Raw genomic sequence first — 14464 nt, 5'->3', positions numbered from 1 at the left:
TCAATATCTGCCAATACAATACTTGAAGAGTATTTTACCAAAATCACTCCGTCCAACATACATGGTTGGGAATCTTACAACTGGAGAAAACAAAACTGGAAAAGGTACTAACAAATGGGGAAACTAAAGGGCTGTTAGTTAAGTTTTTTGCTTTAATATGAAACTTTTACAATAAGATGAACAGATTTAAAGGTCATTGTGACAGGGATCTGGGAGCTTCCATTTGTGTAGAAAAACACGGTAATGCTAGTATATTGTTGGGCAACAGGAATTTAGGAAAAGGTAGCCTGTGGCAACAAGAGTTTTAACCCAGCTGTAGTCAAACCATGACAATACAATTAAACGGGCTTCTTCTGCATCCTAACCTGTTGCCAAACGGGTCCCTAGTCTGCTGCCAAATTTGGATATGGAGCATTGAGGCTTAATTTATGAAATCACAAAGGAATCATTAGTTTGTTGCGAGGTCATATGGTTGAGGTGAAAATTTTACAATGCTCATAATTATACTTTTCATGTATCATTATTCCATTTTTATACATATGATTCCTTCAGGCCATCTCCATATGTCTGACGGTTCAATCGAGTGTTTGGATGCTACAGCATTTGCTTTCTAAGAAAAACTTATTTGTCTTTACAAGGCAAGGTTGTGACCTTTTTTCTGGGCCTGTTCTCGGAGGAGATTAGTTACACCTGACTTAAATTAACATTCCAGATGTCTCAGTAATAATGTCAGTTCCTGAAATATTTCTGGTAGTTTATATTACTGGTGTGCTGTGTCTTGTGTATCCCCCAGCCCTTTGTGGTTCCTTTCCCCACTATTTTGAGTTGTACAGATTTTTGGTTTCGCTTTAGCATTGCACATAATTTCGAAATGGTGCGAGGGGCAATAGTATTAGTTCTGTTTTGGGGGTTGATGGGGGTATCTGCTTATGAGGAGAGAGTGAAGAGAAAGGTTTCACACACACACCCTTATAACACTTGGACTCAAGGTCATCCACATGAAGCCGACTGGCAGCGATTCAGGACAAACAAAAAGAAGCAGTTCTTCATACAGCACATAGTTAACTTATGGAATTTGCTGGCACCAGCGAATGATAATCATCTTGGATGCCTTGAAAGAGAGCTTTAGACAAATTTGGAAGATAAAGCTATTAGTGGCTACTAGTTGCCTTTGAATGTCAGTCATTGGGGAAGCAACAACAAGAGAGAACTGTGGTCCTCATGTTCTCCTTGTGACTTCCCAAAGGCGTTTGAAAGAGGCATGCCTTCCCAGAAGCTTACCTGAAGAAATTCCTCCCTCATACCAGCCTGTTGCTGCTTCAAAGTCATAATCAGAGGCAGTTTGACCAGACCGAAGGTTCTTTTAAAGAGAAGGGCCCCTTGCATTTTCACTCTTAACATTCAGAAGTGACTCATTCCAGACTAAAAGCCATTGCTTCTAAAAGCAGCCACAGTCCTGCAACGTGACAGTTCTGTGTCGGAGAGGAATAAAGTGTGTTGGCAGAGATGAATTGTGCTCTGGTGGCTTCGGTAGTACCGCCCTGCTGAATTCTCTGCATGGTGCATCCGTTCTTGTTTGAACTCTTCCCCGCTTCCCACCCTTTTGACTGCCTTTAATTCATCGCCTCTCTTCTTCTTTATCTGGATGTGTAGAATGGGAAGGATACCATGCCCGCTACTGCCTTTAAGAAGACCTGAAAGATAGAAATAGTGTGCAAATTGGTTTGCACAAATAATGTCACTCGTGTGAACAGTGAGAGCTGCCCCTGAACTGGCATATGTATGTAGCCTACAGAAGGGGGGGTGGACTTTTCTACAGAAGTATCAAGTTGATAGGCTTTTAGAGGGGTGGTGGTCAGAGGATGCAGGGTTGAGTAAGGAATGATAAAAGGGGTCCTTCTTGGGTCAAGGAAGAGTTTCCCTTTGCCATGTTAGATAGCTGGGATAGCTCAGTTAGTAGAGCATAAGACTCTTTAATCTCAGGGTCATGGCTCTGAGTGCCCCGTTGGGCAAAAGGGACATGGGTGGCACTGTGATCTAAACCACTGAGCCTCTTGGGCTTGCTAGTCAGAAGGTTGGCAGTTTGAATCCCCGTGACAGGGTGAGCTCCTGTTGCTCTGTCCCAGCTCCTGCCAACCTAGCAGTTCAAAAGGACGCCAGTGCAAGTAGATAAATAGGTACTGCTGTGGTGGGAAGGTAAACAGTGTTTCCATGTGCTCTGGTTTCTGTCACGGTGTCCCGTTGTGCCAGAAGCGGTTTAGTCCTGCTCGCCACATGACCCAGAAAGCTGTCTGTAGACAAATGCCAGCTCCCTTGGCCTGAAAGTGAGATGAGCATCACAACGCCAGCCATAGTCGCCTTTGACAGGACTTAACCATCCAGGGGTCCTTTACCTGCCCCATTCGGCAAAAGGTTCCTGCATTGCAGGGGGTTGAACTTGATGGCCCTCGTGGTCCCTTCCAACTCCTACAGTTCTGTGATTCTGTGTATGCTTAGGTCCACCCTGAGCAAGAGATTCCACTGTGAGGTTCTCTTTTCCTAGGGAGGCTTTTATGCAAGGAGTCCTCCAGAAGTTTTAGACTGCAGCTCCCATCATTTGTGACTGTTAGGTGCTTTGGTTGTGGTGGTGGGATTATACTCCGAAACATCTGGAGAGCACTAGTGGGACCAGGCTGGGTAAGAGTTGTGGGCATATTGGGCGAGTGGGTGGAAACATCAGCTCTTCTCTAAACCAGTTGTTTACAATACTGTAGTAGTGAGGGATTCGTGTGTGTAAACAGGGAGGGTGTTTCATTGAAAAAGGAAAACCAGGTGCCTGGGCAAGTAAAAATAGTAAGAAAAACATAACACGTTCAAACCCCTGGTATCTCTATATGGAATCATTCTGCTATCCATTCAATATCTCTGTATGGTTTTATTTGCTGCAAATCAAAGAATGTATCTAATTCGATGTTTAGAAATGATCATAACTAGATCTGCAAATGTTTTCCGGATGTTTTCAGTAGCGTTGTGTGTTGCAGGACGTCTGACATGCTTATCTTGCCCCAGTATCAGGCTGCATTTTTTTAAACGGTGAAATAGCATCTCCCCACTTTAATTTTTCGGGTAAGATTTCAATTTAACTGTTAGTGCTGAGAATAACATTCTTTAATGTCTTGGCAGCTCCACTGAGAGTGCTGGAAAGTGAAACTGACACTCTTTTTCCGGCTTGGCTTTGGCTTGCTCACTGCTGGGTGCATGCCGTCCTTTTAATCTGACCATTTCCCAGCTATGTGGGGGATGCTTGTGAAACCATTACAGAAATATTTCAGCCTCCTACAGGAGTTAATGGGTTGTTTTTTTTTCCTCAAAAGAGTAAGGCTGCAGTCCTATACCTGATTACCCAGCAGTTCATTTTGTTGATCACAGAGAGGCTGACTTCTGAGTAAACATGCACAGGCTTCTGCAATGAATCAGTTTCTTTCAGCAGAGCTAACCAGAGTGTTAGTGCCCTGTTCATTTGCCACTGTGTTCAGTTTATGTGAGGTGGCCAGTAGTACACGGCTTCTGTAAATGCCAAAAGTTAACCAGAAACATAAAATGTTTTGGCAGAGAAATGGGAATTTGGATGTGTCTTGAGCAAATTACCATGGCTTAAAAACAACAACCAGTAAAGGCATGAACTTGGCATGTAATATAGGATAACTTTTAAAGTATGCTTTTGCAATTTGCAAGTGAATCAGGAGGAGATTGTTTAACATGCACCATGTGTAAATATTCCTTATTGTGTACATCAATTATTTTTTTTGCATTCTGTATTGCAAAAGGTCAGGAAGGGAGCTGATCACAATGCTGTTAGTCAGGCAGGCTTTGACCTTTGGCTTACCTTTGGTACTATGAATTGCATCCCACAATGGAGGAAAACTGAATATTGATTTCTGGGCATACTCTCTTCCATTCCCGCTTCAGTTTATTGGGAAGAATTTGTATTTGTTTGAGGTCATGCCATTGAAACTAACTTGGAGGAATCACATAGCTTCTTTCCCTCTTTCCCATAATAGGAGAATTATAAATGTGCAAGGCTTTGTGTGTGTGGCAGAGTTAGCTACTTGTATCCTTCCATCAGCATCACATATTGGCAATCTTGTTAAGAAGCTATAATCTGCTATGCCAGTTGTTCCCCTCCAGAGACTATAGGCGGCATGAAGGTTTGCAAGGAATTCTATATCTACTAACCTCTTTGTGTGTTCATGTGTGAAGGCATTTCTAGTTGCAAGCATTTTCTAGCCTTACCTTCACTTTCATTGTCTAGAGTCCTGGAGAAGATTGTTTTTGCTGTGTAAGCACTAGAGAACGGGTTAGGAAACGTGCTGAGATTGCCACTTTCTGTGGTCCAAAGATGTGTTTTCTCCACCATGAAAAGTTTTGAAAGAAAGAACTGCTTTAAAAAAGATCAGTCACTCTTAGACACATAGCGGCTTATAGGAGAAAGAAGAGACACAAGAGCAGTTAAGAGTTCTCTAACTTTAGTGGTGTGTACTATCAATATCAGGGGACGCGGGTGGCGCTGTGGTCTAAACCACAGAGCCTAGGGCTTGCCGATCAGAAGGTCAGCGGTTCAAATCCCCTCAATGGGGTGAGCTCCTGTTGTTTGGTCCCAGCTCTGGCCCACCTAGCAGTTTGAAAGCACATCAAGTGCAAGTAGATAAATAGATACCGCTTCAGCAGGAAGGTAAACAGCATTTCCATGTGCTGCTCTGGTTTCGCCAGAAGCGGCTTAGTCATGATGGCCACATGACCCAGAAGCTGTCTGCAGGCAAACGCTGGCTCCCTCAGCCTATACAGCAAGATGAGCACACAACCCCAGAGTCGTCTGCGAATGGACCTAATGGTCAGGGGTACCTTTACCTTTACCATCAATATCTAATGATGCTTGCTACCTGGTTCAAAGCCAATGGCTACATACTGTAAAGTCTGCCCCCAAAATATTTTGTTGTAACTTTTTGGCAGTCCCCAATAATTTCCGTACATGAATCTATCTAAGAGGGCTATGTATGCATGAAGTGGTTCTGTATGTGCACTGGGAAAATGTTTTCACTCCTTGCAGCAGCTCCTTACATTTTATGGAATTATACTCTGAAGGATGCTGCCTTTTCGATGATGCTTATGGGGGCCTTCTGTCAGGTGATGCTCAGCTCTCCTTTGCCTCAGATGCAGGTTGAAAATTTCTTGGATTCCTGAAAGACTGCCATAGTACTTTTCAATATACGTTGAGATGCTCTGAAATCATATTTAGAAGTAGTTATTGAAGGCATTCAACCCAGTCCATTCAAGGTCACCAAAGATAATGATTTTCCCCCCCAAAATTAGATGGCCATCTCCTTTAACTCACCAGCTATCGGTTTCTTGAACAAGACACAACATCAAATTGTGATGAGATACTGAATGTAATGTATGTGTGTGTGAACACTTAAATACAGTGAACACTCGGGTTGCGAACATGATCTGTGCGGAATGCACGTTCACAACCCATGTCTGTGCACATGCAGGTTGCGATTCGGCGCTTCTGCGCATGCACAAAGTGCTATTTAGTGCTTCTGCGCATGCGCGACCACTGAAAAAACCCAGAAGTAACCCGTTCTGGTACTTCAGGGTTTCAGCGGTCTGCAACCTGAAAAAATGCAACCTGAAGTGGCTGTAACCTGAGGTATGACTGTACATTTAATGACTTTACTGCTTGCTTTAATAAAAATGGTCTGTTTAAGTTGCTATGAAGACTTCATGCATGGGGACTTTGCATGCTTGCATATTATTATCCAGCAGCCTTCCAATAACCTAGCCAATAATTTGCCTAGCTACAATTAAGTACACAGTCTTTTAACACATGACGTTATACCGTTTGTAAACCAGTCTTCTGTGTTGGGAGCATTCTTTCCTGTCTAGATGGGATTTTGGCATTGTTTACGTGCAGCCTTGGTGAAATTGGCTTCTGGTGTTTTACTATTGGGCATTCAGAATTGCTGTTGTGTGAATATACATCACTTGAAGTCTGGAAACCTAAGACATGTAGCTTTCTTTTGAGCTGTGTGGATGTTGCAACCTTTTGAGAGGGTGTCCTTAAACACACACGCAGAGCTGTCTTAGCACACAACTTGTGGCTCCCTAACACAAATACAAGTGAATATTCAGTGTCTCTTTTTCAACAAGCTGGTTAATGTAATGCACCATCGAAAAGCATGTTGGATGGGAAATACCTCATGTCAAAGACCCATGGATTTTTGGCATGGTACGTAGTCTAAATAAATACATTTGCAGGCAGTATCCTGCTCAGGCTTTTCAACATAGTAGCAGCACCACTTAACACCTCCATTTGTATTTTCAAACCAAACAATCCACAGGATGGGCTGGTCAAAACACGTTTCAGAACCATAAGCATTTGTTAAATCTCTCCAGCTTCCTTTTCAGAAGCCCATCACAAATCGTAAAAGAAGTTTTGCCGTATATATTTATTTAAGGGGCATGACTTTTTTTAAAAAAAGGTGAAGTATCAAGTTTCACAGCTGTTTGCTATCATCCAGGGATACCTTCCAGCTATGCTAGTCTGGGTTCCTTTACAAGGTATTCGGATTAGAAAGGCAGATTTAGAAAAGAGAAATACAAAAGGTAAAAAGCTTGCCGAAAGAATTTCTTTTTGAAGCAATATAAAGAAGCACAAGTGAAAATGGATGGTCTCATGCATACCTGATAATGAAGAGAAAAGCTCTTGTACAACATGACAGCGCTGACTAGACTATATGGGTGGAAGGGCAAAAGGTGTGGAATGTCTGTGTCTATTATGAAAAGACGGAAATTGCTGTCTGTATTTGGAACACTGCAGGCTCAATATATCCTGCTGACAGTCTGGCTAGTGGCCGCTGTTGTACAAAGCCCATGAAGCCGAGAATTGTCAGTTCTTCATTTTAAAATAACTTGGCACCAATCATAGAAATTTTTAGGAATACATATGTGGGTTATAAGTTGACTGCTTTTTAACTGGAGACTCTCTCTACTTTTTCTCCCCCCTAGGAGTGTATTCTCAGAAAACATTGGCTCTAGACGGGTCCAGAAGGCAAGAGTAAATCCAGTCTACATGCACAGAGTCCACTGGCTCAGCTTGAAAGTGTTTTCATGAGTTAACACTGGGACCAGATCCACCCTTCGTTCCCTGCAGCCAAGCAATCTGCAGCCAAGCAATGGGCCAAAAAATCTCAGGGAGCATAAAGTCTGTCGATGTTCGGGAACCCCCTTACAGACCTGTTAAAAGAGAACTGAGGGGTCCAGATTTCTGCAAGCCTGCGAGATTGGATATGTTGCTGGATATGCCCCCGGCCCATTTGGAGGTCCAGTACAAGCACGCTTGGAACAATGAAGACCGATCCTTAAATATATTTGTGAAGGAAGATGACAAACTGACATTTCACAGACATCCGGTAGCCCAAAGCACAGACTGCATCCGAGGCAAAGTTGGGTATACGAGGGGCCTACATGTTTGGCAGATCCACTGGCCCGCCAGGCAGCGAGGAACACACGCTGTGGTTGGAGTGTCAACAGCAGAAGCGCCTTTGCATTCTGTAGGATATACGTCATTGGTTGGTAGCAATAATGAGTCATGGGGCTGGGACCTTGGGCGCAACAAACTTTATCACAACTGCAAAAATCAGCCTGGGGTGACATATCCCGTATTTTTGGAACCGGACGAGTCTTTTGTACTCCCAGACTCCTTACTGGTGGTTTTGGATATGGATGAAGGGACGCTTAGCTTCATTGTAGATGGACAGTACCTCGGAGTGGCCTTCAGGGGACTAAAAGGGAAAAAACTCTATCCTATAGTCAGTGCGGTATGGGGGCACTGTGAAATCACAATGAGATACATCAACGGACTTGATCGTAAGTGTTCCACCACACTTCTGATTTCTTTTCCCCAAACACCTAAACATGTTTCTAGCTTTGCCAGCTTAACAGTATTCTTCCATACTAAATGTGCAGTCAGGGAGAAGTTGCACCTGCCTGTCCTGTAACCTTCTGGTGAAATAAGGTCATCTGGGTGATGTTGCTGCCAATATCTGTAATTTGCAGCTGTAGTAAGATGAGTGTGCTGGGCTCACAAATATCTAAAATGACTGTAGCACCTACCTCATGTTGCCGCAGTTCTGTCCTCCTTTTTTTCAGGCTAGAAACTCTGTGGAATTAATGTGTGAGTATTATTTCATGCTTTTGTGGTTTTAATCTTCTTTTTTAGAAGTATGCAAAAATGTAGATTAGCAGTGAAAGTTTTAATTATAGAGTATCAGGTTTTTTAATGTTTGCAAACTGGGTTCTTGTTGAATTGATGATGGAATGCCTTGCAAAACTATATTCTTCAAAGTCAGGCTTGAAAACTGGGTTCTGATCTGTCCAGTTTTTGAGATCTCTGTAAAAACACTTTGTGTTATATAGAAGCAGCTTTCCCATTCACTAGGCAGGAGCAAAGATTGTGCATTTATAGCTTTGGAGTACAGTTGAAGATAGATGGGTTGTGACCCTCCCCTTGGGCAGGATTGCACCTGTGTTTGTACAGTGTTACGCTTACAGCTGGTGCTTCATACGTTAAATCAGGGATGGCCAATGTGGTGCCCTCCAGATACTGCTTCACTACATCTCCTATCATCCCTGTCCACTGGCTACCACTGACCTTTCGGGATGATGGGAGTTGCAGTTGGGAGAGAAAATTTCAGTACTGCTGCATTCTCATAAGGTTCATCTTATGTTTGTGTAATGGTTCTAGGGGTTGCTCATGCGTAAGCCGGTGCAAACACCTGGCTGGGTTGCCTGAGTGAACCTTTTCTGTCTGGATAGCCACTCACCCGTGGCTGCCTCAATCGCTGGCAGAATCCGTCAGTGGGCGTTTCTTAAACTTCTTCCAGCAAAGAAGCTGCGCGAAAGCCTGCCTCTCCCAATCCCAGCACGCTCTCTGGAATCTCTCTGGATTTTGCTCTCTCCCTCCGGCACTGATGGCAGTTCCCTTACAGTTTGCTAAAAACAGCACCTTTAGTTTAACAAGACCTGCCCTTGGAATGCACTCTCAATAAATATCTACAGTCCTGGTGATTCAGAGCCTGCTTAATGCTCATTGGTTCACTCAAGTTATCCCTGAGGGGTGGTCTGCTTAAGTTCATGATTAACTTGAATTGCAAGTTATACTGTTCTTTTCCATGGTGATTTTATGTTGGTGATCACATTGAGTTTTTTTTTACTTTTTTATGTGGTATAGAAACAAATAAAACTTTTTGCCTGATGCAGCTATCACTGTGTTGCCAAAATAGCGGGGGAGAACTCAGGCTGATCTAGATTTCTCAATCTGCTGCTTCCCAGTCTGGATTTGAAGCATCAATGGCCTTCAAATTTATTCTGTTCTGTCAAAGCGAGGTCTAACTCCTGCTCTAAGAATCAGCAGGCAGAGGCTTGCAAAAATGGATTGCCACATGGAGTTTTGCCAGTGTTGTATGTTGAGGCCTTTTCCTTGTGTGTATTTCTATATATAAAGAGGGTTCAAGTTCTACACCATGAAGGCTGCCTAAACCCATACCTTTTAAAAAAATCAAAAACACCTTGCAAGGCTAAGCTTTTAAGTTCATTTTAAATTTATCCTATGAGTTTGCAGATAGGGCGATCTGGCTCACTAAACAAAACCAATGAGCAAAAAGGAGCATCATTTGAAAAGGTACAAATACTTTTGGCTGCATCTTTCTTAGCTCCCCTTTCTTTCCTTTTAGCCTCAAAAAGGATGTCTAAATTATTCTCCTTATGAACTTTATCTGTTTTTGTGTGCTAGCTCTTTAAAAAAAAAAATCACAAAGGCTTGGACCTTTTAACTTTCACCTTTATAACTATATTTTTAAAATAGCCCCTTCCCATTAGGAGTTTTTATCAACTGAACTCTTGCCAGCACACTGTAGCTGTATTTTCAATGAAACTTCTAACATCTTAAAATGAAGATAAAAGGACCTCAAAGTTTTATAGCAATTGAGGTTAACCTGGGAAATATTATCTGTACAGAAAATGCTTTGTAATTCTTTTGGAAGTTGACAGAAGTTGGCTGAATAGAAAACGAACCGTAAGCAAATAGAAATGGCCCTGAGCAAGGCTGTGTTCAGATAGCTAAAAATAGGAACAACTTCACAGACAAAACAGGATTTTACCCCTCTCACTGCAAAGTGCTTATCTACCGAAACTTCCATGAGTATATTATGTAACAGCATGATTGTAGTTTTGTTTCTCTGTACAGTGTTACCTCGTAACTCAGACAGCTCCGTTCTCAAACATCAAAAACCTGAAAGTCAGTGCTCTGGTTTTTGAATGTTCCTCGAAACACGAACGTCCAATGTGGCTTCCACTGTGCAAAAACCAGGCTGATGGCCAATTGGAAGCCGTGCCTCAGAACTTGGACATTTTGGAAGTCGAACGGTCTTCCGGAATGGATTACATTCGAGTTCCGAGGTACCACTGTAATAATTTACTTAACTAAGAAACTTTGAACTTGATTCACTGTGTATATATATGAATGAAACCATTGGCCGAAATCTAGACTAGGGATGGGAACGTTGTGCCCCTTCAGATGCTGTAGTTGTTGTTGTTGTTGTTTAGTCGTTTGGATCCCTTCCAGTCAGGATTCAGGCCTCATCATGGGACTGAAACTGCCTTGGTCGCACTGGTTGATGATCTCTGGTGGGCTAGGGACAAAGGTGAGAGCTGTTTCCTAGTTCTGCTGGATCTCTCAGCGGCATTTGATACCATCGACCATAACATCCTTCTGGACTGTCTTGAGGGGCTGGGAGCTGGGGGCACTGTCATACAGTGGTTCCGCTCCTTCCTCCTGGGCCGTGTTCAGAAAGTGGTGGTGGGGGATGAGTGTTCAGTCCCCTGGGCTCTCACTTGTGGGGTGCCTCAGGGTTCCGTCCTCTCCCCCATGCTTTTCAACATCTATATGCAGCCGCTGGGAGAGATCATCAGGGGGTTTGGACTGGGTGTTCGTCAGTATGCGGATGACACCCAGCTCTACTTCTCCTTTAAATCAGAACCAGTGAAGGCAGTGAAGGTCCTGTGTGAGTGCCTGGAGGCAGTTGGAGGATGGATGGCAGCTAACAGATTGAGGTTGAATCCTGACAAGACAGAAGTACTGTTTTTGGGGGACAGGGAGCGGGTGGGTGTGGGGGATTCCCTGGTCCTGAATGGGGTAACTGTGCCCCTGAGGAACCAGGTGTGCAGCCTGGGAGTCATTTTGGACTCACAGCTGTCCATGGAGGTGCAGGTTAACTCTGTGTCTAGGGCAGCTGTCTACCAGCTCCATCTGGTACGCAGGCTAAGACCCTACCTGCCCGCGAACTGCCTCGCCAGTGGTGCATGCTCTAGTTATCTCCCGCTTGGACTACTGCAACGTGCTCTACGTGGGGCTACCTTTGAAGGTGACCCGGAAACTGCAATTAATCCAGAATGCGGCAGCTAGACTGGTGACTGGGAGTGGCCGCTGAGACCACATAACACCAGTTCTGAGAGATCTGCATTGGCTCCCAGTACGTTTCTGAGCACAATTCAAAGTGTTGGTGCTAACCTTTAAAGCCCTAAACGACCTCGGTCCAGTATACCTAAAGGAGTGTCTCCACCGCCATCATTCTAACCGGACACTGAGGTCCAGTGCCAAGGGCCTTCTGGCAGTTCTCTCACTGTGAGAAGCCAAGTTACAGGGAACCAGGCAGAGGGCCTTCTCGGTAGTGGCGCCTGCCCTGTGGAATGCCCTCCCAGCAGATGTCGAAGAGAACAACAACTGCCAGACTTTTAGAAGACATCTGAAGGCAGCCCTGTTTAGGGAAGCTTTTAATGTTTGATGGACTACTGTATTTTGATATTTTGTTGGAAGCTGCCCAGAGTGGCTGGGGAAACCCAGCCAGATGGGTGGGGTATAAATAATAAATTATTATGATTATGATTAGTTGTGTCCGACTCTTCATGACCCCATGGACCAGAGTACCCCAGGCACTCTTGTCTTCCACTGCCTCCCGCAGTTTGGTCAAACTCATGTTAGTAGCTTCATGTTGTAGTTTGTGAAATTCATAGTGGGCTGTCTGGCCACATAGGGCCTCTAATAACAGGGATTTATCTAGGAGCACCTCCAGACCACTCACCTGTGGTTTCCTAGGATATCCATTCAAAAGCTGGTACACATCTAATTCCCAGGCACACCCAATTCCCATCCATCTTGTCAGGATTCAGCCACGGTTTACTAGCCGTCATCAAGCTCATAAGTGCATTTGGACACCAGTTTAGGACATGCATGGCCTCTCCTGATTCAGATACTACAAAATAGAGCTGGGTATCAACAGCATCAGCAGCATACTAGTAACACAATGCCCCAGTAACGTTTTGCCGAATATTCTTTTTAAATGTTTTATTGTACTTATGAAAACCAGGTAGATATTCTTAGGTAAAAAACCCCCTTTCTTTCAACAATATATCTGCTTCTCCCAGAAGTCTTCTCAACTTGTTACAGCACCCAGTCAGCTTCTCTGGGCAAATCTTAGGTTCTGCAGTATAGCTGCAATACTTGCGCAACAATCCAACATACTAGAGCCACACGTTCAGAGAGCCACACGTTTCTTTCCCTCCAGAGAGTGAAGAAACGATTCCTAGAAAAAGTAATTAAGGAAACCTGTCTAAGTGCCTTGACTGTGTGAGCTTCAGAGACCAGTGGGGAGCCATGAAGCCTACCGACAGATCACTGTTAAATCAAATACATTTTTAAAGGTTTGCCTTTAAATGTGAACTGGATCGCAGTTTGCTCCCATCTATCGCTAGTTGTAAGCCACCAGTGATCTTCACATCTCACATAAATCCTATGATATAACTCCCACTGGTTTTAATATACCCAAGCTATAGAATGAAGGATGTTGCACTTTAAGAAAAAGGTCCTTTCTGTTGCCTGCAGTGACTTCTGTTAGGTAAAGCAAAGAGCAGAAAGGAGTTAGGACTTAAAAAGAATAGTGCAATTTCTGCCCCACCCTCCCCTTCCTGGCTGGCACAAGTAGCTCAAGAGCTTGTTCCCCACTGCTCCCAAGCAGGAGTTTGGATTGTGCCCTCATCAAAGAATGCTTGATGAATGAGTGATGGGACACATTCCTATTGGGAAGAAAAAGTACACATTAGCCAGTTATGAAAAATTGTGCAAATTCCCCCCTCCCCTTGAATGTGAATTTCATGATTATTATATTTACTTATACCCTGCCTTTCCCCCCCTAACAGAGACTCATGGTAACTTACAGCTAAAATAGAAACAGCTTAAAAACATAGGTGAGGGGAAGCAATCATTAAAAACAAATGAGCATTAATAGAATTATGATATATGTGTACTAAAACACGCAGATCATTACATCAAAAACATTGTAGAACTAGCCCAGGCTTCCTCAACCTTGGCCCTCCAGATGTTTTTGGCCTACAACTCCCATGATCCCTAGCTAGCAGGACCAGTGGTGAGGGATGATGGGAATTGTAGTCGCAAAACATATGAAGGGCCAAGGTTGAGGAAGCCTGCCCTAGCCCTTTCCTTAAAAGCAGTCAGTTCCCAAAATCCAGTTGGAACAAGAAAGTCTTCACCTGCCAACAGGACAACATGAAAGCAAGCCAGTTTAATTTCTCTAGTTCCAAAGTTTGTGAGCCACCACCGAGAAGGCCCTATCTTGCAGGTTTGTAGACAGAGAAGCAGCCATACCGAGACCATGTCATAGCTCTCCTGACAGTGGCATTGCTGCCAATTTCTGAAGCAAAGCAGAGACAGGGCAGAGTGGTTTCTGTTAGGGTGCTCGCACAATCCCAACCTCATCACCTTCCTGCCCCACCTCTCCCTGTCGCACCCCAGCTTTCCAGTTTGCGGAAAAATGTAAGTGGCCATTGTGCTCACCGCTTTGGTCTATATTTGTTAGGCTTTACAGTGGTACCTTGGGTTAAGTACTTAATTCGTTCCGGAGGTCCGTTCTTAACCTGAAACTGTTCTTAACCTGAAGTACCACTTTACCTAATGGGGCCTCCTGCTGCCGCTGCGCCGCTGGAGCACGATTTCTGTTCTCATCCTGAAACAAAGTTCTTAACCCGAGGTACTATTTCTGGGTTAGCCGAATTTGCAACCAGAAGCGTATGTAAACCAAGGTACCACTGTATATGAAATAAGTGAATGGATGGGGATGCTTCAGCTGGAAGCAAACAATTAGATAATACTTTCACATATTTGCAGGGGCTTATTGGGGCAGCCATTGCAAAGACTTTATTGAAGGTCTGCTCCTCTGTTATGCTGCTGCTTGCAACCTATTTTTTCACCATGCCAGATTACAAAAGTTATCTAAGTTTTCACTGCTTTGCATAATTCTCAAAACGTGCTTCTTTTCCTTGGCCGTTTCGGTATTATTCTAAAGAGGGAAAAGTG

General features: G+C 43.8%; 1 protein-coding gene across 2 annotated transcripts in view; it reads left to right on the top strand.

Moving 5' to 3' along the window:
* SPSB4 (splA/ryanodine receptor domain and SOCS box containing 4) overlaps nt 1-14464 on the top strand; it is a 183258-nt gene that overhangs the window by 128700 nt on the left and 40094 nt on the right. For both annotated transcript variants that reach the window (XM_083742177.1, XM_083742176.1), the window contains exon 2: nt 7045-7905. In XM_083742177.1, the coding sequence (XP_083598303.1) occupies nt 7212-7905 (694 nt within the window). In that variant the 5' untranslated portion in view covers nt 7045-7211. The remainder of the gene's footprint in view (nt 1-7044; nt 7906-14464) is intronic.

This window comes from Podarcis gaigeae, assembly GCF_964106915.1.
Source record: "Podarcis gaigeae genome assembly, chromosome: 5".
Lineage (NCBI taxonomy): Eukaryota > Metazoa > Chordata > Lepidosauria > Squamata > Lacertidae > Podarcis > Podarcis gaigeae.
Note: the sequence above shows the minus strand (reverse complement) of the source record. Positions and strands in the feature narration are given on the sequence as shown.